The 14,987-nt window shown below is 36.9% G+C and overlaps 1 protein-coding gene across 1 annotated transcript in view; it reads right to left on the reverse strand.

Annotated features, from left to right (window-relative positions):
• Positions 1-1,562: 1,562 nt before the first annotated feature.
• The window catches only part of LOC106135150 (netrin-B), a 152,957-nt gene continuing 139,532 nt past the window's right edge, over positions 1,563-14,987 (reverse strand). Inside the window, exons 3-7 of the mRNA XM_060946506.1 lie at positions 13,533-13,682; positions 5,859-5,921; positions 4,209-4,283; positions 3,248-3,434; positions 1,563-2,724 (exon numbers count right to left, since the gene is read on the reverse strand). Coding sequence (XP_060802489.1) covers positions 2,574-2,724; positions 3,248-3,434; positions 4,209-4,283; positions 5,859-5,921; positions 13,533-13,682 — 626 coding nt within the window. The 3' untranslated portion in view covers positions 1,563-2,573. The remainder of the gene's footprint in view (positions 2,725-3,247; positions 3,435-4,208; positions 4,284-5,858; positions 5,922-13,532; positions 13,683-14,987) is intronic.

The raw sequence follows: 14,987 nt of genomic DNA on the forward strand, positions 1-14,987 counted from the left end.
CAAATTCTCAAGTCAATTTTAAAAATTATTTTAATGTGACGGTCTCAAAAACATTACAAAACATCTACTCGTTACCAAATCTAAAGATATGCATAACTAGAAACAGGTTAATAGATCAATCTACAACTAAATACACTTTTTACAATCCGTATTACGTTCAAGCGAAACTCTAAGTCGTTTTAAATAGGTATTTTAGTATATACCTAGACGATATGCTTTTGTTTTAAAAAATGTATGTCATCGTTTTTATTATTTTCTGTTTTTTTTTATTGGGTTGGATTGGATAAATGAAAAAAAAAAAAATATATTTTTTTTTAAATAAAGAGAAATAACAAAAAATTACTTTTTTTTAAGGAGATTCTTAGCATAATAATAAGGTTGAAAGTCGTGATCTTAAGGATAAAGTAATTTAAGTACTCGACATAAATTCAAATCAGGTTTCTTGTGCAAAAATAAAATTAAGGCAAAGTAAGTACAACCTGCTACAAAATTAATTTACAAACAATTTGTTATTTGGTGAAATTGTGATCCAAGTTATTATGTCTATAAATTTAGATACACCGTTGTTTACGTCTGGTTACAATTGTTGTAAATTGTGCCGTGCGTCGGTTTGATTTATTTTACTGTCCCGTTGTTATACCACAGAGTATATTGAAATTAAGTCTAAGCTGTATGCTCCATTTGTTTTATTAGTTTCCTTACCTTAATGTATAGTCAACAATAGAATTAAAGTTACTACATATAGTCGAAAATTCAACGTTAATTTTATCTGCAGTTTACTTGAATTTTAGAAACTTATAACTTTTTAAGCAAATGTTTGAACTTTTACTTTTCTTTTTTGGACTGTATGATTTTTATTGTAGTGTTCATTTTTTGTTGGTGTAATAAAGAGTTTCGTTAATATATAAAAAAATGAAATTTCAGAATGTTATTTAGTTTTACATAGCTTTACCTCCATACTCTACTCTACGGCAACACCAAAGGTATCATAAATACGTTGGACAGCTCAATTGTGTGTGATTACTATGTATTTGGGAATCGATATAGCAATATGAGTATTCTACCATGCAGTTTAATTTAAAGAATATTACTTTTATTGTAGGTTTCCCTAAAGCCATCATGTGAATAAGAAGGGAAGACAATAATTTAAATATCACGATCATACATTCTTTAAAACAAAGTGCCTTATATTTAATTATTATAACTTAGTAAAGCTAATAATACTGTACATAGTTCTCAGGCAACGCATCTGTAATGGCTTGTGATTTAATTAAAAGTATCTCATCTGTACAGATTATAGAAGCGGAGAGCGATACTTTGGCAAGATACGAACGAAATTGAGAAAGAGTACAACAATATTATAGGTTAGTTGACTAAAACTGATTATTTTATCGTTGCAACTGAACTGTCAAAGGAAAAACGCAAAATAAGTGTTGACGTTTTATTTTTTAAAATATTCTTTTACCAATGTCCAAAGCGTGCATTTCGGTAACAATAACATGAAATTCTGATTTTCTATAGGTAAATGTAAGATCCAACTGCGATGCTGAAAGGAATAGTCTGACTTTATTCTGTCGGAAAAATTAAGAATTTTGGGAAATTATTGTTCCCAAAAATGAACAATAACTGCAAAGCTGATTCATTATGAGTAGGCAATTTTTTTGGTATTACCTACTATTGAATGATGGTTTCATTGGTAACACATTTTTAGTATAAAAACAATATATGCATGAACGGAGCCTTAAAGTTGGGGTACAAGATGCAAATTAAGTAAAATTGAAATAAGGAAAAAGTTGAGAATAATCCGAGATTAATGAAATATTAAAAAGGGTATTTTTTATTGAGTTATAAATTGTCTATAAATATGTACTTATTTTTTCAGCTTTAGTAAACTTACCAGTAACAAACATCTCAATTTCGGTTTAGTAGAAAATCTATTAGCTAATTATTATTATAAATAATACATAATCCTTAACAAGTTTACATTAAATGAGGTACGAAAAACCGTTGTGACTATGTTTTGTGGTGATGATTTACTACGGTACACTAATCTAACTTCATCATCAATACGTCATCATCCACAGAAACAAACTCGCCTTCTCCAAATGGACATCACAAGACCTTCAAAATTGTACTTAAAACAATATTAACATGTGCATTTTCCATATAAAATAACAATTATACAAAAATGCATGAAATGGAACGAAATATCATTAGTCTTACACAATTAAAATCTATTCAAATAAATAATTTCATTTAATGTACAATTGTAACAAAATCCTAGGAAGAGAAAGGTTCTCTCGAAATTTTTGGCATAAAAAAGTCGTCGAAAAATTCGTAATTCGAATTGGATATACTATAATTGTAACATTACTTGATCTATCTGACTATTAATGAGATTTATTATAGACAGCACGTATATTGGCAGTAACAGTAACTCAACTACATTCAATTCACATTATGCACGGAACAAAGACGGATTCTTACCAAACAACAAGAACACGGCTGCACGACTGCAATATCTTTGCCAGGCGTATTTTTTCGCGAGGATATAAAAGCGCGGGATTCGTGTTCTAGTGGCAGTTGATGGCGCGCCGTTGGAGACGTCGGATGCGGCGGTGCCAGTCGTCGCGCCACTCCAGCATCAGGGTTCTATCGCCTACTGTGAGTCCTGGCAGGCCCAATGAAGACCCCTCCTTTTCCACTCCTAGGATTAGGTATGACCTGGGGAAGTACAAAATTAAATTAAGTAATTTGATTCTATTACAATGTTTTAAGTATGTAAGATACAGAATATTTCATCAGCATCAGGTGAAAATCAAAAAAGAATGGCATAAAGTTAATTTAAGAAAATACTGTACCTATCTCATTATTTTCATAGATTAGGTACCTACATTACTAACTGAACAAAAATTTGATAAGGCAGATATTTATCGAGATGTTTATCACCGTATTGGTACTAATAAAAATATAATAATAATAAAAAACGTTTATTTTCCTCTTTGCAAAGGTGAGCCTTAAGATTATTTTATAACTAGGTTTTATACATTTAATTGCTTGGCATCAAATCTTTCATCTTTGCGGGTTGCTCTGGGCACCGCTGTTCGACACTACAATCTACACTTTTGGGGTACCAAAGAACAGAATTGCCTGCACGATCAGATAGAAACGCTCTGCCTTCGCTGTGACCATAATTTTTTCAAGAGGACTAAAGGTCATATTAAATAAGGATAATGAACAAACTCACTTGTTAATCTTGAGCTTAGGACACTTGCAGGCGAGGTCCGCGGCGCGCACGTAGAGGGCGGTGCCTCCGCGGCGCAGGCGGCTCCTGATCCCGCGCTTGTACACCGCCTGCACGCTCAGAGAGAGACGCACCCACCCGCTCGCTGCGCCGGCGCTCGCTTCGCGCCCCACTACCTTGCCCATTATGACTGAAAGAAACAATAATTGAGGACCAAGAAATGCGCAGTAAAATTTACACATACACATACATACATGCATATGGTCACCAATGAGCCAACAGTCTCGATCGAATGGCCACGTTTAGCTATTTGGCTTAATGATAGAATTGATATTTAAATAGTGACAGGTTGCTAGCCCATCGCCTAAAAAAGAATCCCAAGTTTGTAAGTTTATCCCTTAGTCGCCTTTTACTACATCCATGGGAAAGAGATGGAGTGGTCCTATTCTTTTTTGTATTGGTGCCGGGAATCACACGGCACTGTAAAATTTTCATATCATGTTTAAAATCAGATAGTTGGCCAGTTTTCCCAGTCAAACAAGGTTTGGCTATAAGTTCAGACCAGTTTCTTAAGTGAAGTTTAGAACATTTTTCACATGACTAAATTTACGTATTAAGTGGCTTTCCTTAACCTTGTTACAAGAGCCCTTTGTGCCTATTTTTATACTAACTTGCCCCCTAAAACTGTAAAGAAGATAAATGAGCAAATAAGATTCTTCACAAATAAAGGATCAGATCGTTGGTTATAAAGGCCACGAGTTCAGAAAGGCTCCAAGATTAAACATGTATTTTACTTGAGCAAAATCTAAAACATGACCACAATATGTCGCCGGGCCCAATTACTAAGGAGCCTTTACTTTATTGAAGGTGGCATAAAGTCTGTTTCTTGTAAAGGCAATAAATACTGAAGAAAAAAGGTAAAGAAGAAGGAAAAAGGTAAAAGAAGTAGTAAAGTTATACAAACCGTAGTCTCGGCTGCAGAACTTGTTGAGGTTTAGAGTGCGTGCGCCGGCGCGGCACCGCCCGCACTGATCCGCTGCTGACAGACAATGTTACGTGAACACAGAAATAAATATTATATTATAAAGAACAGAACCTAAATATAAAGATTAATTTAGAATAAAATTATATTATATTTGACTTGTTGCTGAAAAGTTTTGACTGAATTGAATAAGTAGGTAAATCGTACTCATTCAATTCAGTAAAAAAAAATAAACATTGGAAAATTTGATTCATCTTATCAGAATTTGTTATAGGTAGGTAAAACTACGCAGCTTTGAAAAAATATAAAAAGGGAATTCCAGTAACAATTATGTACAAAGATGCACGAAATTCTGATTTAGAAGATAATGATCAGCTTGACAAAATACATCTGTAGAAATAATTTCTGTCAAGGGTACGTAGTAAATATGTAACTATAAAGAAGAACAAATGAAACATTTCACTATGGTTACGATATCTAAAAGGAGGCATTCCTAAACAGTTGCTATCTCATAAATTAAAATAAATAAACATAAACTGAATTACCTCTCGTTCAGCACTGATGAAATGAACAAAAAACAATATAGCATGAGTTTATGATGAATATGATTAGAAAAAGCTGAAATTAAACTAATAATAAGTAAGAATGAAAATCATAATGTCTGAAAGCGTTGACTTTTCAATATTAACCATTTTTTTTTTCTTTATATGTAACATTTTTTAATTGAATTTCATTTAGAATTTTTCATTGCATTCTGTATATCTGGAGCTTTTTTGAATAATTCTCATTTCAGTTAGTAATAATACTTGTATTCCTACAGGAGAGTGATAAGAGCTATACACAACTGCATATGTGTTTATTTTTAACGTCGATGTTCTAGTATGTTCACAAAAACTAAATGAAAAAAATAAATTAAATCTAAATAAATTCGTGTAAAACGTGGTGTGGTTTATTTAGATTTTCTATTATAATGAGAATAATAATTCTCAATACTTAATTGACACAGGTTCACGTATTTCACTACTTGAAAATGATTTAACAGTAATGGAAACCCCTTTAACTGCATTGACAAGAGCTTTCTCATAAATACAAGAAAAAAAAAAAACATGAGGCATCCAGCTTCAATATTTAAACCGACCCACGTTTTACGTGTAATTAATACGATTAAATAATTACTCGAATTAATTAATGTGCAAATTAATCGTACGACATTCAGGACTGTAAAGTAAAATAAAATTATTATTTACTTTGACAGTCATTGGTCACAAGAACTCAATCAGGATACTGTGTATAACATATTTAAAATTAAAAAAAAAAAAGTTATATCTTCGTATAAGAAGTATGACGCTTTCACAGCGTCAGTTCAGAAGAAGCGGTAACAAACTGCACTGTTTCACATTTTCTTCAAAAATGTCAACTTCACAATTTTATTTTTGAATATTTTTTTTTAATACAAATTTATAATATAAATGCAACCGTATTTAGCACTGGCGTTCGAAATATGAAAACCTCGTTTGTCATTGACAATCATAAACATAATATTTTTTTTTTTTTCAATCAGTATCATGATTGAGCCTGCTTGCATGCGGTGTGATGAGGCGGGAGTGCAATGAATTTCCACTTACTACTTACCGCGGGCCGGCTCGCCGTCCACCGCTTCCATGGCCTGCACTGCGGTCACCACGCGAGGAATACCTGGACAGACCACGAACTTTGTTTGACAAGTTATAAGATTAACACACATACATTCAGTCAGAAAAGTATCGGGAATGGATTATTTATTTATGGTTCCAAATTCAAATTTTTGTTTTTTTTTGTTGTTGTTAGATTGGCACAACTGTTTTCCATTTTGGCGCGGAGTTTGAGTTGCATCTGTTGTTTACATTAAATACAGTGCTATTTTTAGTTATGTCATATCTAGTGTGTATTGCTAATTTCATAATGGATAAAAACATCGAACAAAGAGTTTGTCTTAAATTTTGCATTGCCAATGGAATATCGTGTTCGGAGTCACTGAAAATGTTACAGAAGGCTTACGGTGAATCGACTTTATCAAAAACTCGTGCTTATGAGTGGTACAAAGCGTTCAAAAGCGGTCGAGATGTGATGGAAGATTTGCCTCGCTCTGGTAGGCCATCAACGTCTGCAACTGAAGTTAACATCGCAAAAGTGAAGGAAATAGTGACTGAAAATCCTCATTCAACTTTGAGAGAGATAGCCACCGTACTTTCTGTATCTCACGAGTCGATCCGTACCATTTTACCTAATAATTTGGGTATGAAACATGTTGCCGCTCGGCTAGTCCCAAAAGACCTGAATTTTTTTCAAAAACTCAATCGCATGAGAGTCGCTGAGGACATGCTAGAACGAGTCAATTCCGACCCAACATTCATGAAACGCATTGTTACTGGTGACGAGACGTGGGTTTACGAGTTTGACATGCAAACTAGTCAACAAGCTTCGGAGTGGCGCCTTCCAACTGAACCGAAACCGAAAAAACCACGCCAAAGTCGTTCAAAAGTCAAAGTCATGTTGACTGTTTTCTTTGACTATCGCGGTGTTGTGCACTCGGAATTCTTGCCGGAAGGTCAAACGGTAAATAAGGAATATTATTTGAGTGTTATGCGGCGTTTAAGAGAGCAAATCCGACGAAAAAGGCCAGATTTGTGGAAAGAAAATTCTTGGATTTTGCACCATGATAATGCACCTTCGCACAAGGCCATCATTGTGAACGAATTTTTAACCAAACACTCAACAAATACCATCGAGCAACTACCATATTCACCAGATATGGCTCCAGCCGACTTTTTTCTTTTTCCTAAACTCAAATTTCCACTTCGTGGCACCCGTTTTCAATCGGTAGAAGACATAAAAGAGAATTCGCGGCGAGAACTGATCTCAATTCCGGAAACAGCGTTTAAAAAATGTTTTGATGATTGGTACCCCCAGGTAATGGCTAGCCTTACCCTGGCATGCGGGGCTCTGCTGGGGCGGACAAAATTGTTCCCTTGCGTCTCGTGGGAATCGCATGGATGCAAATTTGTTGAAAGAGCACCTAAATGGCGGCGATGGTGTCCGCACCCCATCACGTCTCGTTCCCGGCGGGAGCGGTATGCGGTCTGCTGAAAGCCGCTTTGCGACGATGAATGTAAAAGGAGGAATGAAGGATAAAATTGAGGAAGTATGTCAGATGATGGATGAAAGACGGTTGGATGTGTTGTGCGTGAATGAAACGAAGCGGAAAGGATGCGACGCGACGCAGCACGGCCCGTACACGGCGTATTGGTCTGGAATTTCCAGTACCAGCCGAGGCTGTCAAGGGGTCGGTCTAATCCTTTCTGCACGAATGGCTGAGTGTGTGAATGAGTATGAGTGTGTCAGCCCTCGTCTTCTATGGATTAGGCTGAAAGTTGGAATCACTCGGATCTTCGTTTTAGGTGTTTATGCACCGTGGGATGTGGGTTCGAGGGGTACAACATCAGCAAAAAGCGAAAACGAGGAGTTCTGGAATAGTGTAAGAGAAGTATTGAAAGTTACCAAGCCAAATGAGAAGATTATTATGTTAGGTGATTTTAATGGATGGGTGGGTGTAAAGCGTGATGGATATGAAAAGGTGCTTGGTGCGTTTGGTGACGAAAAGGTGAATGATAATGGAAGAAGTGTATTAGAAATTTGTCTAGAGTGGGATCTTTTTGTGTCGAACTCAATGTTTCAACATAAAGAGATCCACGCCTATACAAGAGTGGAAGGTATTTTAAAAAGTATGATAGACTTTGTGATTGTGGATGAAAGATTGAAGAACAAAGTGCTGGATACCCGTGCATATCGCGGTGCTGGCATTGACTCGGACCATTTACTGGTGATATCCCGGATAAGGGGTATCTTCAATCGCTGGCGGCACAGGGTAAGGGAGCAAACCAGCGCTTTGGAAAGAGTGAAAGTAGAAAATTTGCAAGATATGGATGTAGGTAAGAAGTATATTAATAGACTGAAGGATGAAGATTTAGATGAGAGGAGCAATATTGAAGATGGATGGAAGGAATTTAAAGAAAGAATTGTGAAAGTAGCTGTTGAAGTGTGTGGTGTAAGTAGAAGAAGGAAAGGGAAAAATCACAAAAATGCGTGGATGAGTAAAGATGTGCAAGAACTTGTGCGATTAAAGAAGAAAGCATGGCTGGATTTGTTAGCAGCAAAAGCTAACTTAAGAATGCAAGAGGTTATAGATGAGGATGTGAATGAAGCACGTAAGGAATATAAAAAAATGAAAGATTTGGTTAAGAAAGCTGTGATTAGAAAGAAAGAAGAGTATAAAGAGGATTTTGATAAAAGGCTATCAGAAGACTTTCAGTCAAATCTGAAAGTATTCTGGAAATCCGTAAGGTCAGCCCGAGGAAAAACTATAACCAGAGAGCTGACTAGGATCAGATGCCAGGATGGTAGCGTTGTGAAAGGAGAAGAATGTGTGCTAAAGATATGGAAGGACTATTTTGAGAGTTTATTTGAAAAAAAGGAAGAAAATAAGCAAGAGTTCTGCTATAGCGAAGAAAAAGAGAATGAGATGGAAGGCGAAATTGAAATGTTTGAAATTGTGGAAGCACTTAAGAGTATGAAAGCGGGTAAGGCTGCCGGGTATGATAGAGTGTCGGTCGAGATGCTTAAAGCAGGAAAAAGCGTCGTAGCTAGACAGTTGTACTGCCTTTTCAATTTGTGTTGGAGAAGCGGCCGAGTACCAAAAGATTGGTGTAAGGCTGTTATTGTGCCACTTTACAAAGGAAAAGGGTCACAACTGGACTGCAAAAATTATCGTGGTATAAGCCTGCTTAGCGTCGTCGGCAAATTGTATGCTAAGGTATTGATTAATAGAGTCAGGAATGAAACTGATGACAAAATATGGGATGCTCAAGCGGGATTTCGAAAGGGAATGGGATGTACTGATCAGGTCTTTTCTTTGCGGTGCATAGCCGAAAAGTTTTTGGCCAAGAGTCAAAAAGTCTATTGCACATTCGTGGATTTGGAAAAGGCCTATGACAGAGTTGAGAGGAATGAATTGTGGTCAGCACTTTCTATGCATGGGGTGAGCAGTCTCTTGATACGAGCACTGAAATCCTTATATGAGGATTCGAGTGCTTGTGTCAGGATAAACGGAGCGCACACTGAGTGGTTTAAGATTGAGAAAGGTGTTAGGCAGGGATGTGTTGCGTCACCGTGGCTGTTCAACCTATTTATGGATAGTTGTTTGACAGATTTGAAAGAGTCTGAAAGTGGATTAAGGATGAATGAATTACTCGTCAAATGTCTGCTCTATGCCGACGATCAGGTTATACTGGCGTCATCAGCGGAGGAGTTACAGGAGATGGTAAACTGTATGCATGAAGCTTTAAAAGAGAAAGGAATGAAAGTGAACGTAAGTAAAACTAAAACACTGGTTTTTGAAATGGAGAAAGAAATGACAGCATGTAATATTTTGATTGGAGGAGAAAAAGTTGAGCAAGTGAAAGAGTTTGTATATCTAGGATCAAAGTTTACATCAGATGGCAAGTGTGATAGTGATATTGAAAGGAGAGTGAACGCGGGGAACATGGTGAATGGAGCTTTGCATGCCTTTATGAGCAGTCAGAAACTATCCAAAAAGGCTCGACTGGCTGTGCACAGGGGCGTGTTGGTCCCGACATTAATGTATGGGAGTGAAAGTTGGGTATGGCAAAAGAAGCACGAAAGCAGAATAAATGCAGTGGAAATGAGAGCGTTAAGGAGTATGTTGGGTGTGAAATTGAGTGACCGGATAAGGAACAGCGTGATAAGGGAATGTTGTGATGTGAAAGAAGATGTAGTTACAGGAATAGAAAAGGGTATGTTGAGATGGTTCGGTCATGTGGAGAGGATGAATGAAAACAGGTTGACTAAGCAGATATACAAGGAGAGTGTGGAGGGAAAGGTCGGGGTGGGAAGACCTAGACGAACATATCTTGATCAAATTAAGGACGTCCTGGTGAAGGGTCAGGTCAAAAGTGCCCGAAACCGCCGAGCTTGCATGAAGAGAGTTATGAATGTGGATGAAGCAAAGGAAGTATGCAGGGATCGTGGCAAGTGGAAAGAGGTAGTCTCTGCCTACCCCTCCGGGAAAGAGGCGTGAGTTTATGTATGTATGTATGTATTGATGATTGGATTATTCGTTGGCGTAAGTGTATCGTTTCTAAAGGAGCATATTTTGAAGGTGATAAAATAAATTTGGATGAATAACAAACAGTTTGTGTATTATTGATCTTTTCCTGCTACTTTCTTGACAGAGTAGTACATACATACATATGTACGGTCGCGTTCATAATTGCAGTCATAGTTCGCAAAACTTTATAGCTTGCAGTCACCGCTGTCACTCACACATTCACACAAATAACACAATAAACAACAAGCGGTTAAGCGTTGGGTAACGCGCCATCAAGAAGAGGGTAGTGTAAAAAGTCGACCGCGCAGCGGCCGTCGTCCGCTAATCAACAAAGCGACACGCCACACAGCGGAGATCCATGGTGGAACAGTACGAAAATAATGGCTTCATACCGACCAGAACATTTGCGGAACAGTTCGACACATCAGTGGTTACTGTTCGTCGAGTTTGCACCGTGAGGGACTATTCCACAGACAGCCAGCAAGAAAGCCGTATTTATCCGAAATAAATAAGCAAAAACATTTAGAATTTGCTCGGCAGTATTTGGATTTTGACTGGAACTCGGCGATATTTACGGACAAAAAGTTCGTTTACGTCATCGCAACACGGTAGGCTTCATTTATGGCGAAGAAATGCAACTCGGTATGAAGAAAAAAATATTGTGCCAAATATGGAGTCTGCACGCATATCTGTAAATATGTGGGGCTGGATGAGGGCTGCTGGACCTGGGGAACAGATGTGGATAGCAGGATGCGCTACAGCTGCTCATTATGTGCAAGTGCTGGAAGAAACCATGTTACCAACTGTGCGGTGTATTTATCCGATTGATGATATGCAATATCATTTGTGCAAGACAACTACCCTGTGTATCGAGTCCATATAGTGCGTGAAAGGTTCTGCCAGTTTATATTAAAACTACTACTTAGATAGTATTTTAAGGACAGCTTCAATATCTTTTCTTTATGAAAACGAATAATTAAGCTGTAACCTTAATAACAGGAGATAGGTAAATTAGTGTAATATGCTGTATGTATACCTTTATATAATCATCAATATGTAAACAAAACTATAGGTAAACTGTTTCAATAAAATTTACTAATTTTAATTATTGAGTGTTTTATTTTGCTCCCTCTTGTTTAATATTTCTTGCTGATTTCCGTGTTTGAAGACACGGGTATCGTAATTCTTAGATATCAGTTAGTTAGTTAGTCAGTCAGTTACTTAGTTCAAATGGCACCTTGAAACATTAATAACAATATATTTTTTTTTTTAATAGACAGAAATTCCTTGAATAACTTCGGAATCCGCTAGTAACTAGAACAAGCGAGTGTGAGCAAGCGAGATTATCTAATATATCTTAGATCTCACTTGCACAAACGAAGTAATAAAATTGCTACCCAATAACTTTCAAAGGAACCACTACCTATGTTAGGGTCGTGTGCAGATAAACTTTCAACTTTATTGAAATGACATAAGTCTGGCAGTCGCAGGCTTCCCTCTATAGGCAAATCTTATGCAAATAATGAGAGACGACGATATCTCGATCGACAATTATCGGGCCCAGTTCGGACATCGTTGATTACCCTCTCTTTCTGTTTTGTTATGTTATATGTCATAGAATAATAAACTGTTTTACTTAGTAATCATTGGTATTAAAGACCGTATTCATTTGAAGGAATATTTATTCTTTTTAAATATGCATGTGTGTGTGTATCTAGTGGAACAACAGTGCACGCTATTTTAACCCGTAAGAATTTTAAAACTATGACTGCAGATATGAACGCGATCGTACATACTCGTACATACATACATACATACATATGGTCACGTCTACATCCCTTGCGGGGTAGACAGAGCCAACAGTCTTGAAAAGACTGAATGGCCACGCTCAGCTGTTTGGCTCAATGATAGAATTGAGATTCAAATAGTGACAGGTTGCTAGCCCATCGCCTAAAAAAGAATGCCAAGTTTGTAAGCCTATCCCTTTGAGTGGTCCTATTCTTTTTTGTATTGGTGCCGGGAACCGCACGGTACTAAGATTAACAAGAAGAATGTAAGTTATAATTTCCAGTTTTTATCGCAGAAGTGGCAACTACGTTGCGGAGGGTAGGTACGTCTGTTTAAAACCGTTAAGGTGCACGATTAAATGCATAAAAATGTAGGTACAGGTTCAAATCGTACCTCGGCCATGTCAATTACTATTTTGTTCTCACCGTGCTTGTTCTTCTCTCTTCCCGAGTTATTTTAATCAGTCATTTTAAGACTGTTGGCTCTGTCTACCCCGCATGTGATATAGACGTAAATATATATATGTAAATTAGTTTTTGTAACAACCTATACTCGTACGGTTAGGGAGAACATCTCGAGGAATTGCACAATCAGCCAACTGGATGTGTAACCATGTATAATCCATAACGGGTTAGGCTGAAAATGTTTCTGAGTTCAGTTGTGAGTCGCTTCATGTAAAAACCTGATTCACCTGATCCAGGTAATGGGCAGAGGCGCAACACTCACACCTAGTGAAAGAAGAAGACATTTTAGTCACTTACGTATGCAATAAATTAAACATTTAAGTCACTTACGTATACAATACATTAAACATTTTAGTCACTTACGTATGCAATACATTAAACATTTAAGTCACTTACGTATGCAATAAATTAAACATTTTAGTCACTTACGTATGCAATAAATTAAACATTTAAGTCACTTACGTATGCAATACATTAAACATTTTAGTCACTTACGTATGCAATACATTAAACATTTTAGTCACTTACGTATGTAATAAATTAAACATTTAAGTCACTTACGTATGCAATAAATTAAACATTTTAGTCACTTACGTATGTAATAAATTAAACATTTTAGTCACTTACGTATGCAATACATTAAACATTTTAGTCACTTACGTATGCAATACATTAAACATTTTAGTCACTTACGTATGCAATACATTAAACATTTTAGTCACTTACGTATGCAATAAATTAAACATTTTAGTCACTTACGTATGCAATAAATTAAATATTTTAGTCACTTACGTATGCAATAAATTAAACATTTTAGTCACTTACGTATGCAATAAATTAAACATTTTAGTCACTTACGTATGCAATAAATTAAATATTTTAGTCACTTACGTATGCAAGGCGCGATATGGCTCCTGGACTGCTGGAAGCCCTTGGCACAGCGGTTGCAGGTGGTACCAGTGACGCCGTCCTTGCAGGGGCACTGACCGCTCGTCTGGTTGCAGGTCTTTCCACTCGCTCCCACTGGGTGGCAGTCGCAAGCTGCGGGAAAGAGAGAAAATAATTATAGTTCAGATAAATATACGGCTTGTTCTTGGTAAGTCTTTTAAAAATAGGAATTATTCCAAGTGCTGCGGCTAGTAGGAATATTAATTTATGAATAATTTCCACCACATTGAAAACATTGTGAGCGAACCCTGCACATTTAAACAATAGGGTGTATAACCATGATTCAATATGGGTTAGGTTTACCCACAAAGGTTGCGAAAGGCAGACAGGTGTTACGAAGCGTCGTGTAAAAAATGAACCCGTACCTTTAAATTTCACCATACAATTCACTGTGAGCGACAATCCCACAGAACAAAGTAGTCACCAGTCCCTATGCTTATTTCCTGTGCTCTGTGGAAAATCAGAACTATCGACAACCGCCGCTATTGCTGGTGATTTACACCGTCGTAAAAATGTCGCGTTTCAATCTGTGTACGACCGCTAGGCGACGAGCGACCTATCACGGATGTTTCTTTTACTGGATACGCCACAAATTTGTAAAGGCTATTTTACCTATATGTTCGTGGGATACGCTATTTTAACACGACCAAAAACAAGGAAAGGAAGATCAACAGAAACATTAAAGAGACCAACAGTGGACCTCGGCCATGAATCTTGAGGTATATAATGATGCCCGATTGAGCGGAGGAAGCGATATTTGCTCCTAAAATTGACACTCGCTTTGGGTTCGGGAAATGGTGCGCCCGTGTCAAACAAGTCTTTTTTCTAAGCGGGTATTTAAGAGATCAATTCTCTGGTGGTTTCGTTCTACTCATTATAGAGAGGAGACAGTGTGCTGTGAAAAAAATCTGCGTAAAACATTGTTCTTTTAAACTTCGTGAACACAAATATTTTATTGACAATCACATCTAGTTTCTTTATAACTTTGACTTACTCTTCGTTCAAACCCAATTATTCGGATGCCCGATAGAATGGTCGGTCGCGTAGCACTCGCCGCTTTATTGAGGTGCGAAATCAACTTGGAAATCGCTTTGAAGGAAATTTACGAGTAAAACGTTATTTTTTTTTTACTAGATTTTTTGTAGATTGTATATTTGGTAAGATAAATACAAATTAAACCCACATTATAGTCATACACTTTTTTTTTTGACAAATTACACATATTGAGTAAGCCTCGAAGTAAGTTTGAAACTTGTGTTACGAGATAGTAACTCAACGATACTATATGTATTTTATAACAAATATTTATATAGATATACATTCAAGACCCAGGCGAATCAGATAAAGTTCTTTTGCTCATCATGCCCTGGCCGGGATTCGAACCCGGGACCTCCGGTG

The sequence above is a fragment of the Amyelois transitella genome, chromosome 11 (assembly GCF_032362555.1).
Source record: "Amyelois transitella isolate CPQ chromosome 11, ilAmyTran1.1, whole genome shotgun sequence".
Classification (NCBI taxonomy): Eukaryota; Metazoa; Arthropoda; class Insecta; order Lepidoptera; family Pyralidae; genus Amyelois; species Amyelois transitella.